Source organism: Leopardus geoffroyi, chromosome D2 (assembly GCF_018350155.1).
Source record: "Leopardus geoffroyi isolate Oge1 chromosome D2, O.geoffroyi_Oge1_pat1.0, whole genome shotgun sequence".
Lineage (NCBI taxonomy): Eukaryota > Metazoa > Chordata > Mammalia > Carnivora > Felidae > Leopardus > Leopardus geoffroyi.
Genome location: NC_059334.1, coordinates 6,185,399 through 6,201,553, shown reverse-complemented (window position 1 = coordinate 6,201,553; position 16,155 = coordinate 6,185,399). Strand labels below are relative to the sequence as shown.

The following is a 16,155-nucleotide window of genomic DNA, read 5'->3' as shown; positions in this document are numbered from 1 at the left end:
GAGAGAGACAGCATGAGCAGGGGAGGGGCAGAGAGAGAGAGGGAGACACAGAATCCGAAGCAGGCTCCAGGCTCTGAGCGGTCAGCACAGAGCCCAAAGCAGGGCTTGAATCCATGAACCTTGAGATTATGACCTGGGCTGAAGTCAGATGCTTAACCGACTGAGCCACCCAGGGGCCCCAAAAGTCTCACTTTTAGAATAGTCTATTCTGAAGTTCTTAACAACTGGCTGTCTCTATATTAGGTGAAAATCCCTACCATTAGTATTTAAATGCAGCCACATGAACAAGAATCTATTGCAAAGGGTAACATTGAATATGCCAATAAAAGACATAAAAGAATATGCCAAAAAATATGTCATTGTTTCAATGAGAAGTGGATGAAATTATTTTTATTTCTCCAAATAGCACAGTGACTTTTTATAAACTGCCTTTAAAGTGATTTTTCAATATGAAAAAGCATGCCCCATTCTAGAAAATTTTATAGACAAAAGTAGAAAGAAAAACATAATTCTGTCACCAAAGGCAACCAATGCCAACATTTTGTTTATTTCCTTCTAAAATTGTTTCGGGTCATTGCTGTATATACTCTGTTATGTCCCTTCCCCACTCCCCCCCCCTTTTTTTTTTTTTTTACTGCTGCTGCAATTAATACTATTACCATCTTTTTTAACCTACCATTTACTGAAAAGTAACATTACGGTCTTCACATAAAATTCTTCTGAGTTGGTAATTTTTTTCCAGTTTTATTAAGAAATGATTGACATCATCACTATGTAAGTTTAAGGTACACAACATGGTGGTTTAATTTATATATATTGTGAAATGATTACCACAATAGATTTTAGTTACTAGCCCTCATTTCCTATGGATATAATAAAAAGGAATGAAAAAAATTTCCCCCAACAAGTTTCTCTCTGGATCATACAGCAATGTTCACTGTAGTCATCAAGCTGTCCATTCCATCCCCATCCTTAGGTATAATGGCAACTCTGTGCACTTTGACAACCTTCCTCCAATTCCTTCTTCTCCTGTCCCCCACCTCTGATAACTGCAAATCCGATCTCTTTTCCATGAGTTTGGCGTGGGTGGGTGCGCGCGCATGCGTGGGTGCGCGCGCATGCGTGGGTGCGCGCGCATGCGTGGGTGCGCGCGCTTAAATTAGATTCCACACGTAAGTGAGGTCATATAGTACTTTGTGTTTCTATGACTTATGTCACTTGACATAATGCCTTCAAAGTTCATTCCGGTTGTCACAAAGGGTCGGATTTCCTCTTTTATGGCTGAATGATGTTGCATAGCGTGCGCGAGCGCGTGTATACGTTCTGCGTATTCTTCGTTCATTCATCTGTAGACGCTCCCGTTGTTACCATGTCTAGGCTATTGTAAATAATGCTGCTATGGACATGGGCTGCAGATAATCTTTTAAAGTTAGTGTTTTTGTTTCTTTTGGTTATATTCCCAGAAGTGGAATTACTGGATCATATGGTAGGTCTATTTTTAATCTTGTAAGAAACCTCCATTCTGCTTTCCATAGTGGCTGCACCAATTTCCATTCCCACTGACCGTGCACGAGGGCTCCCTTTCCTCTACATCCTCGCAGCATCTGTTATCTCTTACCTTTTTGATGGCGGCCATACTGATGGAGGTGAGGTGACACCTCCTGGTTTTCTTCTATTCTAAATTGTCTTATTCTCCAAATTCTCCTATCTCTAAGTTCTCACATAAAATAATTCTCTTAGTCTAAAAACAATTCTGTTTTCTGCTTTTTCACCTAAACATAGTGTAGGAATTTCCCCCATACCGTTACCATTCTTCGTGAAAATTTTTAGTTGCTTTGTCACAATCCCTGGTAAGGAATTCAAGAGAGAGACTCAAATTACCACCATCGTTAAGCTCGGCAACACTTTCCCGGGTGACCACTTTGAATTCCAATGATAGGATTTGTAAAAATATCTTTCCCGCCGACTACCTATTTAATCCATGTCTAAATCATGTCGTGTTTAAAAACATGTTGTGGAGTAGAGTTTTATCTTCCTGGGCACCTCACTCTAAACTGCTTCAAAAAGGAGATTTTCTCTGAAAATATGTTAAGTATGGATGAGGAACTACCACGTTTCTACCGGTTGTTTCAAACGGCTAATTAGGAGTCCAATTCTTACCAGTTTTTTAACCCAAATATTTCTCTCGAGCACCTGTACCGTAACTAACATTGTGTTGACACTTGGCATAGAGAGAAAAGTAAAAATGATCCCCATCCACGTGGAGCATAAAGTCTAGTGGAAGAATCGCATACAAATAAGCAAATAATTTTTTACTGTAATTATATATAGTACAATACATCCTAATGTTCTTTTATAATATGTAAAGATAGCGGTAGGAGTGTTTGTGCCATAAAAAATTTTTAAAAAGATTTATTGTCTCTTGTTCACATTTATTTTTAAAAACGTTTTTAAATGTGTATTTATTTTTGAGAGAAAGAGAAAGAGACAGAGTGTGAACAGAGGAGGGGCAGAGAGAGGGGGGACACAGAATCGGAAGCAGGCTCCAGGCTCTGAGCTGTCAGCACAGAGCCCGACGCGGGGCTCGAACCCCTGAACCCCGCGAGATCATGACCTGAGCGCAAGTCGGATGCTTAACCGACTGAGCCCCCCCGGGTGCCCCTTGTTCGCATTTATTCTTAAACTAAGTTGCAAACTTCAGTTTAAAATGCTCATCTACTGGCTTTCTCCCAATCTTCGTGATTAAAGAACATTCTGAAACAAAATGGAATTTCACACTTTGGTTTGTTTATTGGTTGGTCACATGTGCATTAAATGATAGTGTATTTAAAGGAAATTTTCTCAGCGCCTTTCCTACTGCCGCAGAATTACTTTGTTCCTAGGTCTTTCAGAATACGATTGGATTCCTAACAAGAAAATGCATCGTAGTGTGCCAGAACACTCTATGGCTCTGCTCAACTTCACAGACTATGAAAACGCTTGTCAGATGTGCCAGTAAATCTTCCCTCTCTTTCCCTAGGTCCAAGGATCTCATAAAGGAAGCTATCCTTGACAATGACTTTATGAAGAACTTGGAGCTGTCGCAGATCCAGGAGATTGTGGATTGTATGTACCCAGTGGAATATGGCAAAGACAGCTGCATCATCAAAGAAGGAGACGTGGGGTCACTGGTGTATGTCATGGAAGGTATGGTTCGTAACCCTGAGCCTCTGACATTCAAATAGTCCCTTTTCGTCTTAATCAGCCCACACACAGAAGGCCATGGATTACAGGGGACGGTTCCATGTTGCCCTCTTTTGTTGTTGGGAAACAGTTTGAAAAGAGGCGGGACACGACTTAAATACAGTGGTTGACTAGTTGTACAAAGGGTTTGTGTTGAGAATATTCATCTGAGAGTCGAGGATATTTTTTAGACCTGGGGAAAGGGTGACAGTGTGAAGGAAGGAAACGCTGTTTACTGTGCTGTGTAAGTCTGCACACTGTCAGGTCGTTGAGCAAGCTCACGAAGCTTCCAGAGAAACTTGGGACCATCGGGAAGTATTCTTGGTCAGATAATCAAAGTGTCAACTCTACTTTTCATTTTCAGGATATGACTGGGTTTCCTGCTATTGTGCTTCTATAAAAAGAGAGTGTTTTCAGCATTTTATATGTGTGTGAAAGAGATAAATCAGACCGGTCAGATGGCCTGTTAGCTGCCTAATTAATAAGAGTGATAGATTGTTGCATAGATGTTGCGCAAATGAAGATAGGAACCGTTTTGGGAAAAAAAAAAAAAAAAAAACAATTGAGGGAGGCACCATACAAATTTATTTTATGCCCAGACAGATTTTCGTATTGTTTATTTCTAGCTTGGAGCTTATAATGCCATGTTTTCTTTCTGGTGGGGGGAAACAAAAGCCTGAGGTCATGACCAGACCAGCCAAGGAGAAAGTGAGTTCAGAGGTGCCTATAAGATCACAGAGTGGCCGTACAGAAATCACAATCAGTTTACAGGTGGTGGTTGGTGTTTTAAGCAAAGCATTCATGGCAGTCTCCTAGAATTGTCAAGTTTATAGGTTGTTAAGAGAAGGGGCGTATTTGGGCAAGTGACATCACTTCTCTGAGTTTAACCTAATTTGTATATTTTTAAAAAAGGCACAACTTGTTTCTGACAGTGGTTCTCAACTGGTGATGATTCTGTCCCTCCACAGGACATTTGACAATGCCTCGGGACAGTTTTGGTTGTCACAATTGCAATGGGGATGGGTTGGGGTTGGGGGGAGAGGCTTCTGGCATCTTGTGGGTAAAAACCAGGAACTCCGCTTTGCCAGGCAGGCGCCCACAACAAAGAATTATCTGGCCCAAATTGTCCTTAATGCTGATATTGGAATGTCCTGCTTTTTCTGTCTTTACAAGATTGTTATGAAGTTAATATGAAACAGTCTGAGTAAAAAATGTGTAATGTACAGTGTAAAATGTTAAAAAATAGCAGTGAGTGGTATTATTTCCATCAAATACCTGACAGTATATAAGAAATGTTCTTCCTGCATATGTCATTCACCTTTTAATTTTCCTTTGTAATCTTTTTTTGACATATATTAGGCATTCAACTTTTAACTCATAATTTCTGTCTTTTTTTTTTTTTTTTTTTTACTCTAGAAGTGTTCGGCTTTTGTGTCAGTGTTCTAAAGTTTCTCCCCAGGCCAAAAAGACATAAATGTTCACCTAGGCTTTCTTCTGGATAAAAGCAAGACCCAGTAAACAAAAACACAAACAGTATTCACTTGCCAGACAATTGCAGGGGAAGGAGATGAAATTATAGGGCGAGAGCGTATGTGGGTAGTGAGCAAAATGGATGAGAAAGAGGCGAGAAATATATCGAGGCCGAGCGTAACCTATAAATACAGAGGGATGTGTTAAGGAGTGCTAACAATTACAAACCAAGTTAAAGCATTTCTTAGATTACAGTATATCAGTGGTTTCAGAGTTGATTTTTCAGTTAATTCATTGTCAGGCACGTTTGTAAGAACATACCTATTGTGGTAAAGCGAGGTATATACCTTACTTCAGCCTTTTGCAAATTCTAATTATTGAAAATCCATTCAAGAAACGGATATTTTGAAAACCTGTGTGTTCACTTCGCCTTTATGTTGAGTATCTCTTACGAAAATAGGTTTCCGCACAACCTTGCAAATTTTTCTAAAAAAAATATTGTTTATGCATACTATTCTGTTTTCTAAGACTAACTGCAAGTCCACTAGCTATGTTAGAAGAAGCTTAGAAATCATAGTTGATGTTTATTGAGTGCTTAGAGCAATGCCCAACATACGGAGCATGCTTTTGCAAACACACTCCATGTATAAAATTTATTTAATCTTCAAAACAATCCTATGAAGTAAGGGGCAATATTTATTATTTTTCTTTATAGATGAAGAGACAGAGGCCCAATGAGGTTAAGTAATTTGCCTGGGTCTCCCAACTAGCTCATAGTAGAATTAGGACTGAACCACGGTAATCTGGATTCAGAGCTCCAGCTTTTGACTGTAGGGCTATGTGTTAGGGTTCTCCAGAGAAACAGAGCCAATAGATAGGTAGGTAGGTAGGTAGGTAGGTAGGTAGATAGATAGATAGATATTGATGGATAGATAAATAGATAGATAGGTAGATAGATATCGATGGGTAGATACTTATTTTAAGGAATTGGATCATGTAACTGTGGGTACTGGGAAACCCAAAATCTACACAGTAAGGTGAGCAGGCTGGAGATCTAGGAAAGAGTTGATGCTACAATTCAAATCTGAAGGCCGACTGCTGGCAGAATTCCTTCTTCAGTGGAGGTCAGTCTTTTTTCTGTTGAGGCCTTCAACTGATTGGATGAAGCCCACCAACATTAGGAAGGTCATCTGTGGCTTGCAGTCTACGGATTTATGTGCTAACTTTAACTTCCTTCCCAGAAGGATCTAGGATGATATTGGACCAATAGTATCCGGTGATCATGACCTAGCAAGTTGACACATTAAATTCACCATCCCAGGTCCACTCGTTGTCAACTCTGCCTCTGTGTGCATCTCCTCAAACCATGCTTGAGCTCCAAATAAAGACAGCAACAAGGTCATAGCTCCACCTACCGTGAGGTAAAGATTCTGAGTATAACTGAAAATCCACTGGCACTTTCCCCCCAAAAGAGTACAAAGTCCTTGGGTAATATTTACTCTTCTCCTTGATATGCCCTAATTTAAATACTATGTTGTACAACTCATACTTAAATAGTGAGATGTATGGGGCGCCTGGGTGGCGCAGTCGGTTAAGCGTCCGACTTCAGCCAGGTCACGATCTCGCGGTCCGTGAGTTCGAGCCCCGCGTCGGGCTCTGGGCTGATGGCTCAGAGCCTGGAGCCTGTTTCCGATTCTGTGTCTCCCTCTCTCTCTGCCCCTCCCCCGTTCATGCTCTGTCTCTCTCTGTCCCAAAAATAAATAAACGTTGAAAAAAAAAAAAATAGTGAGATGTAGTCAGTCCATCTTAGGATACATGATAAGGGGATATGAAATAGGAAAATGAAAATTTTGTGCACACACACACACACACACACGCATAACCATACACGCAAACATATTTATGACAAAATGAAGAAATACCGATGATAGCCTTTCCTAGGTAAAGGTAAAGATAGTCATCTTTCCTCCATAGCTACAAGCTAATTTTAATAAATTTTATTTATCTTCCTTTTACTTCTGGATTGACTAAATAGCAAGCTATCTTAATTATCTTTTTTAAAACAGGGTTTTAAATAGTATATAAATATTCAGAGTCACAGATTCTGCAGTGATTCTCTTGATATACTTCAGTTTAAACTCAGTAAAATGACGATAATCTTATAAAATGAGGCCGATCTGTCCCCAAGCTGTGATTCTAACCAGTTCCGTGTAACTTTGGCTGATCTCGTGCTAATATCCTTGTGTCAGAATAATTTCAAATTAAAAAAAGAAAACATCATTTGAATTTTTATAAGTTTTAATTGAAGAAATGTTTCATTGTTTAATTAGTTTTTTTATCAGCATATTTAATCTTCTCAAAATTTAGATAGCAATGTTCTTGATATAGATGGATTTTTTTCATCTGCAAACATTAATATTTATAAAGAGTATGCCGTGGCAACAATGGGTGAGTGGGCTATGCAAGATCATTCACAAACTTGCTTATTATCCAGACATTCAGAAAAACACCCAGGGAGTTTACATGGAATATCAGTCCAATTTTCTCTGTCTCTCTTTACTTAAATGAAGTTTCTTTGTGTAATGCGGTTTAACATGTGCCTTGAGTGATTTTTATTTTAGCTGGGCAGGGTCCCAAGTATGATTGCACACCTAAATGCCAGAATTTCTCATCGTTTTAGCAAAAGAGAATAGTCATATGGTAAGACTTCACTAATTAGGATGACTGGGGAAAAATCATCTGGGGGTAGTGTAAATATATTATCATGTATTTTCAAGCAAAAGGAGTCGTGTGACTTTCAGATACTTAAAATTGCTGGCTTAGAGAAGTTTCAATTTCAAGTTTTGATCAGAATTGTTTGGAGTTCGTTTCTGAAGACAGCAGTTTAAGGTAGGTTACATTGCTAAGGCTGTCTTTACATTTTAATTACGTTTTCAACTGTGTTAATGAGTCTTATCAAGTACTTGAATACACTTTATTTTCTTAAACAGACATTGGCCTTAATTATGATGTGAAATTTGAAACTGTCCTTACGTTCTTGCCTTGCCTTTTCTTATCATAAAGATACATTTTAGCCTTCTATCATCCAACACAAAACATAGTCTGATTTAGTGACTTTTGATGGTGATGTGATTAAAACATCTTTTCTGTGAACCTAATCGAATATTTTCACATTGAAAAGTGTTGAATTTGTATCCATCAAAGTGGCTGATTTGCTTAGCGATACTGGTTTTGCATGTTTTCTGTGATATTTCATTGTGGGAGCAGGTAGATTATATTTCGTTTTCTAAAAAGTAGCAAGTTATGGGGCGCCTGGGTGGCGCAGTCGGTTAAGCGTCCGACTTCAGCCAGGTCACGATCTCGCGGTCCGGGAGTTCGAGCCCCGCGTCGGGCTCTGGGCTGATGGCTCAGAGCCTGGAGCCTGTTTCTGATTCTGTGTCTCCCTCTCTCTCTGCCCCTCCCCCGTTCATGCTCTGTCTCTCTCTGTCCCAAAAATAAATAAACGTTGAAAAAAAAAAAAAAAGTAGCAAGTTATGTATTTAGTGTTCTTTGAGCCTTGGCTATTTTAAGTTAAACTTTTTAATGAAATTATCCATTCTTTTATGAGGTTATGAGGTTTAAGTGAAACTTTTTAATGAAATTATCCATTCTTGTATGAGGCTATGAAATTATCCCTTCTTTAATGATGATAGCTTTTTATCAACTACGTATAAACACCAGGTACTGTTCAATCATTTTATAGGTATTAAATTTTAATCTTCATAGTACCCCTTAGGAAGAAGGTATTATATTATCTGCATGTTAATAGCTAAAAGACCTGATGATAGGCCAGCTGAATGAATTGGCCAGGATCTTACAATCAGTCTTTTGAGGTGCAAACCTGGGCCATCTGCTCTGGCGTCGCCCATGCGTGATGACTGGGCAATGTTAACTTTCCAAGTACGGATTAGGAGTACTCGTGTGACATATTTATTATGCATTATGTATTATTATCCCACTTTGAAAAGCCCATAGAAGATGCACAGCATTAAACCATAGGGTAAAAAAATATACATATGGTTTGATTATTTTCAAGGAAAGACCTGAACTTGAATGGCAATAGTTCCAAAAGAGAATAACCCACATGGTTCTATGAATATCTCTTAGGCCTCTCTGCCCCCTTTGAACATTGAACTGCTTATTGACCTCTCCATTGATCTTCGACCATTCAGCCCTCTCCTCTTACCGTTTCCTCTTCCTTATTGAAAGAGCAGCTGTGACTTGGCTGAATCTTGGCCCACCTCTGTGTCCTTACTTGTTTGTGACTCAACTCCACCGTGCACCGTGAAGGACCTATTTTTTCTGCATGTAATGAAAAGCATTGATCTTTTTTTTCACACAGGCTTTTTAAAGAAGCTCTTTGCACACTTTTAATATGGCCTTTGTACACGGATGCTAAGTGATATTTGACTGTTGACATCAACACTCAGGAGCTAGCCTCCCCTTTCCGTTCTCACTGTACCAAGGTTGCCCTTTTTCCTTCTGAAGACCAAGTCATGGGGTCACCTGCTTTCTCCGTGGGTTGATAACCAGGTCTGCGTGTTCGGCTGATGTCTAACACTGCTGATGCTTCAGTGTGGACACGAACCATCCTGCCGGCCACCCTTCAAAGTTACCTCACATAACTTGATGATACTTAAAGCGTTGTTCCCCTTTCCCACTGAAACGTTCTTGCTGTCTTTATATAATTAAATGATGTATGAAAGCTGACATTCAAAGAGGGATTTTTTAGAGAATTGAACATTAATGATGAGCCTCACCGTGCCATTGGCATTCAAAACACTACCTGAGAGTATGAGGGAACTGAATGCATTTTCATATGAATGAGCTCTCCCAGTAACTTTAACATGAGAAACAGACAGTTTTGTTCTCCTAAATCAGGGGTTGCCTTTTGGCCTTATGAGTTTTTCTCATTCCTCTGAAAGCTATCTTTAAAATAGTTGAAATACCCGTGCACTTAAAGTTTTTACTGTTCTTTCATTGGACCGTGGTTATAATGTTAATGTTAAAGAGCAAACCTATGCCCTGCTTATAGAAAAAACAAAGCAGACGTCTATTTGTAAGAAGTTCTCGTAAGCCAAGAGAATCTGGAAGTATTAAATGCAAATATTAAACTCTATTTCATTTATGGAGTCAACGGTGAAGACAAGGGACCGAGATATTTAGATGGCATGGGGGTATCATGTTTATTTTGGAGTGTCAAGCTTCAAAAAAGCCTTTGATAGACTTGACCAAGTCCAGGTCAATATCTATCTATCTATCTATCTATATCTATATATCTATATATCTATATCTATATCTATAGATATATAGATATAGATATATATATATAGTGTATATGCATGTGTGTATACACACACAATTTATATATATATATTTTATATATATATATTTATATATATATAAAATATATAAATATATACATAATATATTTATATATGTTTTTTATATATTATTATTTATATACTTATATATATAACATATATAAATAAAATATATATATAAATAAAAATATTTTTTATATTTATATATGTTATATATATATATATAAATTGTGTATGTGTATACACACACGCATATACATTTAGACATTGTTTCACGTATAGATGGGGAGTCTAGGAAGAGAGGATAATGTTTTAGATACTGAAAATGCTGTCTCTTGAAAAGGGAATTAGTCTTCATGAATCTTGAAGAGCAAAGAAGAAATGCCAGTTTCAGGGAAGACTTTGGAATCAATATGCTGCTGATAACATGCTCCGGGAGTGAAAGGAGCAGGCTGATGGGGTGGCAAGAACGGCATCTCGGGAGGCATTCCAGCCGTGACTCCAAGGCACCTGCTTGGAGGAAGTTCGTGGGGGTGGAGGAGGGATTCCCTGCGGCTGAATCATAAGGCATCTCCGTCCCTTCCCTAAACTCCCACATTCTCAGTCTGTGGGTTTGTGAATGAGTGTCCTAGTAGCTAGTCTTTGAGCACCTGGCCCTCCGAAGGCTTCGTCTCAGAAACTTGTCTCTACACGCAATGTTGTGGTTACTTTGAAGTGTTTTTGTACCCTATGATTGAAATCTAATAATACCACACACGGGTTTTTCTGTTACTTCATTTTTTTTGCTTCCATTCGATGTTGCGCTGCATAACCCAATTTGTTTGTCCTTTCTGCTAAGGATTATATTCTGATTATTTCCAGTTATTTTGCTCTAGGTTACTAATGCGGCCGAGCATCTATTCGTATGTTCGTGAGCTGTCTGTGGTTCTTTTGTGAAGTGTCTGTTGTGGTTTTCTGCCCGTTTCTCCCTTTGGATTGGTTGACTTTACCTAGTTCAGATTTTCATCCCTGTTGATTACATGCATTGCAAAGTATCTTTCTCAGTCTATAGCTTTAATTTTTACCCGTTTGTGAAATCTGCTGATGAACAGAAGTTACTAATTTTACTGTAGTCAAATATATCAATCTTCTTGGTTTGTGCTTTTTGTATCTTTGTAAGAAATCCTGGAGGGTGGTATTTTTGTCCATGAAGGCATGTACTTAAGTTGGTGTAAGAGGAATTATCTGTCAAGGAATAGATCCACATTTATAATCTAAATGAGAGTTGTCCTTTTGAAAGCAGGAAGCTGGGAATATATTTATTTTTGCTTCTGTGTTCTTTTTCCACAATGTATTTGAAGAATTCTTTATAAATTGTCCTTAGAGGACAGTACATATTTTTGTATATGCTTATTTTTTTTCTTTTTTGTCTATTTTCTGTGAGGGTATGTTTTATATTTGGAAATGATTCCAAGTCATTTAGTGACAGACTTGATGAACAGGGGTAGGTGATGAAGCGGAGTGATACCTTTTCCCTTTGTTGCTAATATATATGCACCATCGTGAAGTAATGACATTTGTTGTACAAGTCAGGAAAAATTAACAAGATGTTTTAAGGACATAATTTATTGAAAATTTATTCTGAAGGATGATGTTCTTTTTTTAAGTTTGTTTATTTTTGAAGGAGAGAGAGAGAGACAGAGCACAAGCAGGGGGAGGGGCAGAGAGAGAGGGAGACACAGAATCCGAAGCCGCTCCAGGCTCCGAGCTGTCAGCACAGAGCCTAATGCGGGGCTCATACTCATAAACCGTGAGATCGAGACCTGAGCTGAACTCGGATGCTTAACCAACTGAGCCACCCAGGCACCCCTGAAGGATAATGTTCGTTAATACTCATTAGGCTACCTACATCTTTGTGTGATTTTGTAAAAATAGCCTTATCACATTGTGGTTCTACTAACGTCCTCTGTTTTCTTTACAAACTGTTAATGGTGGAATTGATTGCAAACTGTTAATGGTGGAATTGAATTTATTACATTAAGGAGGGAAATAGTGTGGCTCCTTACCTTTGAGGACTCCTTCCTGAAAGCTAAAATCTTTGAAAATCGCTGTGTTTGGTTTTTTGTGGGTTTTTTTTTGTTGTTGTTTTGTTTTTGTTTTTGTTTTTGTTTTTGTTTTGAGACCAAAGAAGTTGGAAAGCCATTATTAAAAAAAGAAAAAAAAAAAAGAAACTGAAATTGATAAAGGAGATCATACGTTATGTTAAAAAGGTATAAGTATTTTTTTCTTACAATTAGTTCATAACAGTTACGGGTTTTATTTCTGTGCTGGTTCATTTTGCTACAATATCCATCCCTCCATTCTGCAGTTTTGAGAGAATGGCAAATTTTAAAGTTTAAAAATGTATTTTCAGTGAACATTAAAAATGAAAACAGCGTAGCTGAAAAAAATGGGAAGAAAATAGAGATTAGTAACTTTTTGGCAGTAGTGTGATAAGGCATTGATTTTCTGCTAATGAGGGAAAACTTACTTCGGCCATCGTTATGTGAAACTGTTGGCTGGCTTGCATGCTGAACGTTAAACAGGCTTCTGACATTGTTGTGGGTTCAATTCAAAATCACATAGATGTATTTCTGCAGAGACTTTTAACAAGATTTTGAATGATTTCTGTGGGGGGCTGGATAGACTAATGCTGTTAATATCCATTCCTCTAATGAAAAATCCCTGAATGGTTAGCATTTGTGTTGGCATGTGCTCAAAGGGCTGGGCAGATAGGAGCTACTTCCCAGCACAAAGAAGCTGCCTGGTGTGACTGCCATGGCAACAGCCCCCCACCCCCACCCCAGGACAAAGGACCAATTGGAATTGGTCTCTGAAGTCCTTATTGGAATTCTCCCATGACTCCGCATTTGAGAAATGCAGCCTGTGATAGCACATACGTTATCTGAAATTAACTACTGTAGCTTTGGAAGGTTGAAGTCTGAGTCTGATCTTTATATCTAGGCCCTTCTGCAAACTCCTTTCTGATGAAAATGAAAATGTTTTTGTGCTAAAGCTTCTTCTTTTTTTTTTTTTTTTTTTTTTTTTTTTAACTTTTACTCAGTTTTGAGACAGAGAGAGAGAGAGAGAGAGACAGAGCACAAACGGGGGAGGGGCAGAGAGAGAGGGAGACACAGAATCTGAAGCAGGTTCCAGGCTCTGAGCTGTCAGCTCAGAGCCCGATGCAGGGCTTGAACTCAGGAATGGTGAGATCGTGACCTGAGCCAAAGTCCATCGCTTAACGGACTGAGCCACCCAGGCACCCCTAAAGCTTCTTAGATAGTGCACGGAGATATAAAAGTATGATAGATGATTTAAGATGGTATTAAAATTAATTCCTGAAAATCCACATTTTATGCATATTTAAAATATCAAGAAATTATTATTGACTCCATTTATGTTACTGATTTATATAATGTCATTTTTCTGCATTGTTTGCCCAACTTCACCAAAGCTGGTTGTTTTTGTGTATAATGAAGCCACCTTTTAGTTATTCAAAGGAATATATGGAAGCAAATGATTTTAAAACAAGACAGAATATTTACTATTTACTATGTGCAATTTTATGTAACTTAACAAGAACACTTAGGTTACTTTGTATACTTTTCATTATCAAGGCCGATTAAGTTACTCTGTTCATTTATCAATAGCAAAGCTGTACTAGAAAAATCATCTGGTGAAGGTGGCCAAAGTATTATGAAAGGTGGTTTCCCATGTCACCAATACCAATATGCAATGATGTATTTACAGAGGAAAGCTAAAACTTTTCACGAAATCATAATTAACAGTCAATGTGCTTAAAATTTTCCTTCAGGAACTGATCATGCTTCTTTAAAATATCACTTATTTCCCACTGGCAAAAAGTGGGAGTATTTTTTTCCATTAGAGTTTAACAGCCCATTATAATAACTTTTAACTGAAAGCCATTTACATACTCATCAATTTTTTTTAATTTATGTGATTAGAAGATTATAATTCAGTATCATATTTTATATTTAACTTGTTTTTACAGAGCATCATTTTATATTATTCTTTTATTGTGTTTTGTACTGTTTTAGAATATTTAATACCTTCAGCAATATTCTTACTATATACTTATGGTGTCCCCAGTGTTCTAAATTAAAGTCATTTTTTTAAAAGATTTGTATAATTTGCTCCAATATTTCCAGTGTAAAGATTTTTATTGACTCAGCCTGTTGTGCCCGTGTGTGTATATGAATTTGCATGAAACGATTGCTTCCCAGAGTTCACATTATATTTTAGGAGATGATGGGGTTGTTACTATAATCTATAGGATTCTGTCAGTGGTTAAATTCAAATTTATAAGGAAAATAGAGTAACAACAAGAGTCATAAGTATTGATGATAAGGCTCCCAAGTGATTTAAAACTCAGTCTGCAAAGAAAAATACTTAATTTATAGTTTTTTTAGAGCAATTTTCATGCCATTTTCTTAAAATTAAGATAACTTCTATGGAAAGTCTTGACATTTCTTTTCATTAATGCTGTGAATTTAAGTTCTTATTTCTCACATCAATTCTAGAGGTCAGAGTCACATGAAATAATGGGAAGAGTGTTTCAGCAGGTTTTCCTTCGTGTTCAGAATTAGGTTCCATGTACACATAGCATTCTCTTCTTCCCTCCATATGGCGAGTTTCTACAAAAGTAGGAAAGGTGTTGGAGTCATAAAGCAGAGTGTGGATTTGACTGAGTGTCGTCCATGAGTACATGAAATTCCTGGTAAATCCCTCGACAATTGGGAACCGCAAAGAAAGTATTTAATGAAATTCTTTTGGCAATACAGTTTCTTTATTATGATTCACCTATCGATTCAGCTGAGTATTTATTCGTGCCTGCTGTTCAGTTCCTACAAATGCTTTCCCAGTGCTGACCGTGTCTCAGTGGACACTGAGGTAGGATAGTGAACAAGACATACACAGTCCGTGTCTTCCAGACCCTGCATCCTGGCGATGGTGGTAGGGGAAAAGGACAAAGAACATTCACGAAAGTAAGCACGATACTTCTGGATAATTACCGGGGCTATGAGTAAATTGATAAAACAGGGTGATAGAAGAGAGACTCATAGGTGGGTCTGGCAATGATCAGGTGGGTCAGGGAGGACTTTCCTGAGAGGGTATGATTTGAGCTGAGACCTGAATGCCAAGGAGGAGCCAGACACACAAAAGTGTGGATAGAGGTTCCAGATGAGGGCACCTGTAAGTAGAAAAGTGACGAGGTGGGGAAGGCTTGGCGTGGTAAAGAAAAAGAAGCCAGTGTCAGGATTTGAGGTTGGCAAGGTCACTTGCAGGATGCTGGAGGCGGTTCAGTTTTATTCCAAGACATTTAGAGAGCATTGGAGTTTAGGCTGAGATGGGGCATGAGAAGACTCAGGTTTTATGAGTAGAAAAATGGATACCGCTAATAATTGAGGGTGGCGAACACGTACTGTGGAGTGGTGGGGTCCACAGGGGGTCCTGTTGGGAGGTTGTAGACGGCAGTAGTCCAAGCAAAGTGGAATGCTGGCTTGGGCTGGGATGATGGCACGGGGCGTGAGGGACGGCTGGTGAATTTGGGCAGCTCAGAGATGTTAGATGAGGGTGAAAGAGATAAACTGGGGGACGCTTAGGCTGTTGCCTGAAGAGGTTGGGTGAGTGGTGGTGCTGTGTTCTGAGATGGGAAGAAGGGTGAGGAGTTCATGGTGAGGAAGTGCCACGAGGAGCCCCTTCCTGGCAGTGTGAAGTTCAGGTTCCCATGGAGAGACCACATGGGTGACACCTGTGTGACAGCCCAGGTGAGAGGTCTGAATGTGGACGGGAAGGCCTCCTGTTAATAAAACAGGGCAGAGAGAGAAGACCGGCGAAAGTTCCCTTGTGGTTAGAGTGTTCGTTGTACCTGCCACAGATTAAATGGGTGAATTTTGTAATTTTACAGGTGCCGTAGATAGGGGTATTCATAAATACTTTAACATTCTTTAATGTAAAATCTTTGCAGCCAACTAAAAATTCCTTCCAGTATAATCCCGCTAATTTTTTTTGAAGGAGCGGTTCTTGAAGTCTGGTCTGGGGAAACTTGTAGGGGCTCTTT

General features: G+C 38.7%; 1 protein-coding gene across 4 annotated transcripts in view; it reads left to right on the top strand.

The window, feature by feature from the left end:
* The window catches only part of PRKG1 (protein kinase cGMP-dependent 1), a 1,258,994-nt gene that overhangs the window by 166,871 nt on the left and 1,075,968 nt on the right, over positions 1-16,155 (top strand). For 2 of the 4 annotated variants that reach the window (XM_045439410.1, XM_045439409.1), the window contains exon 2: positions 3,020-3,186. In XM_045439410.1, the coding sequence (XP_045295366.1) occupies positions 3,020-3,186 (167 nt within the window). Of the gene's footprint in view, positions 1-1,338; positions 1,429-1,466; positions 1,487-3,019; positions 3,187-16,155 lie in introns of those variants that run through there. The other 2 variants (XM_045439412.1, XM_045439413.1) reach the window with 2 other exon arrangements.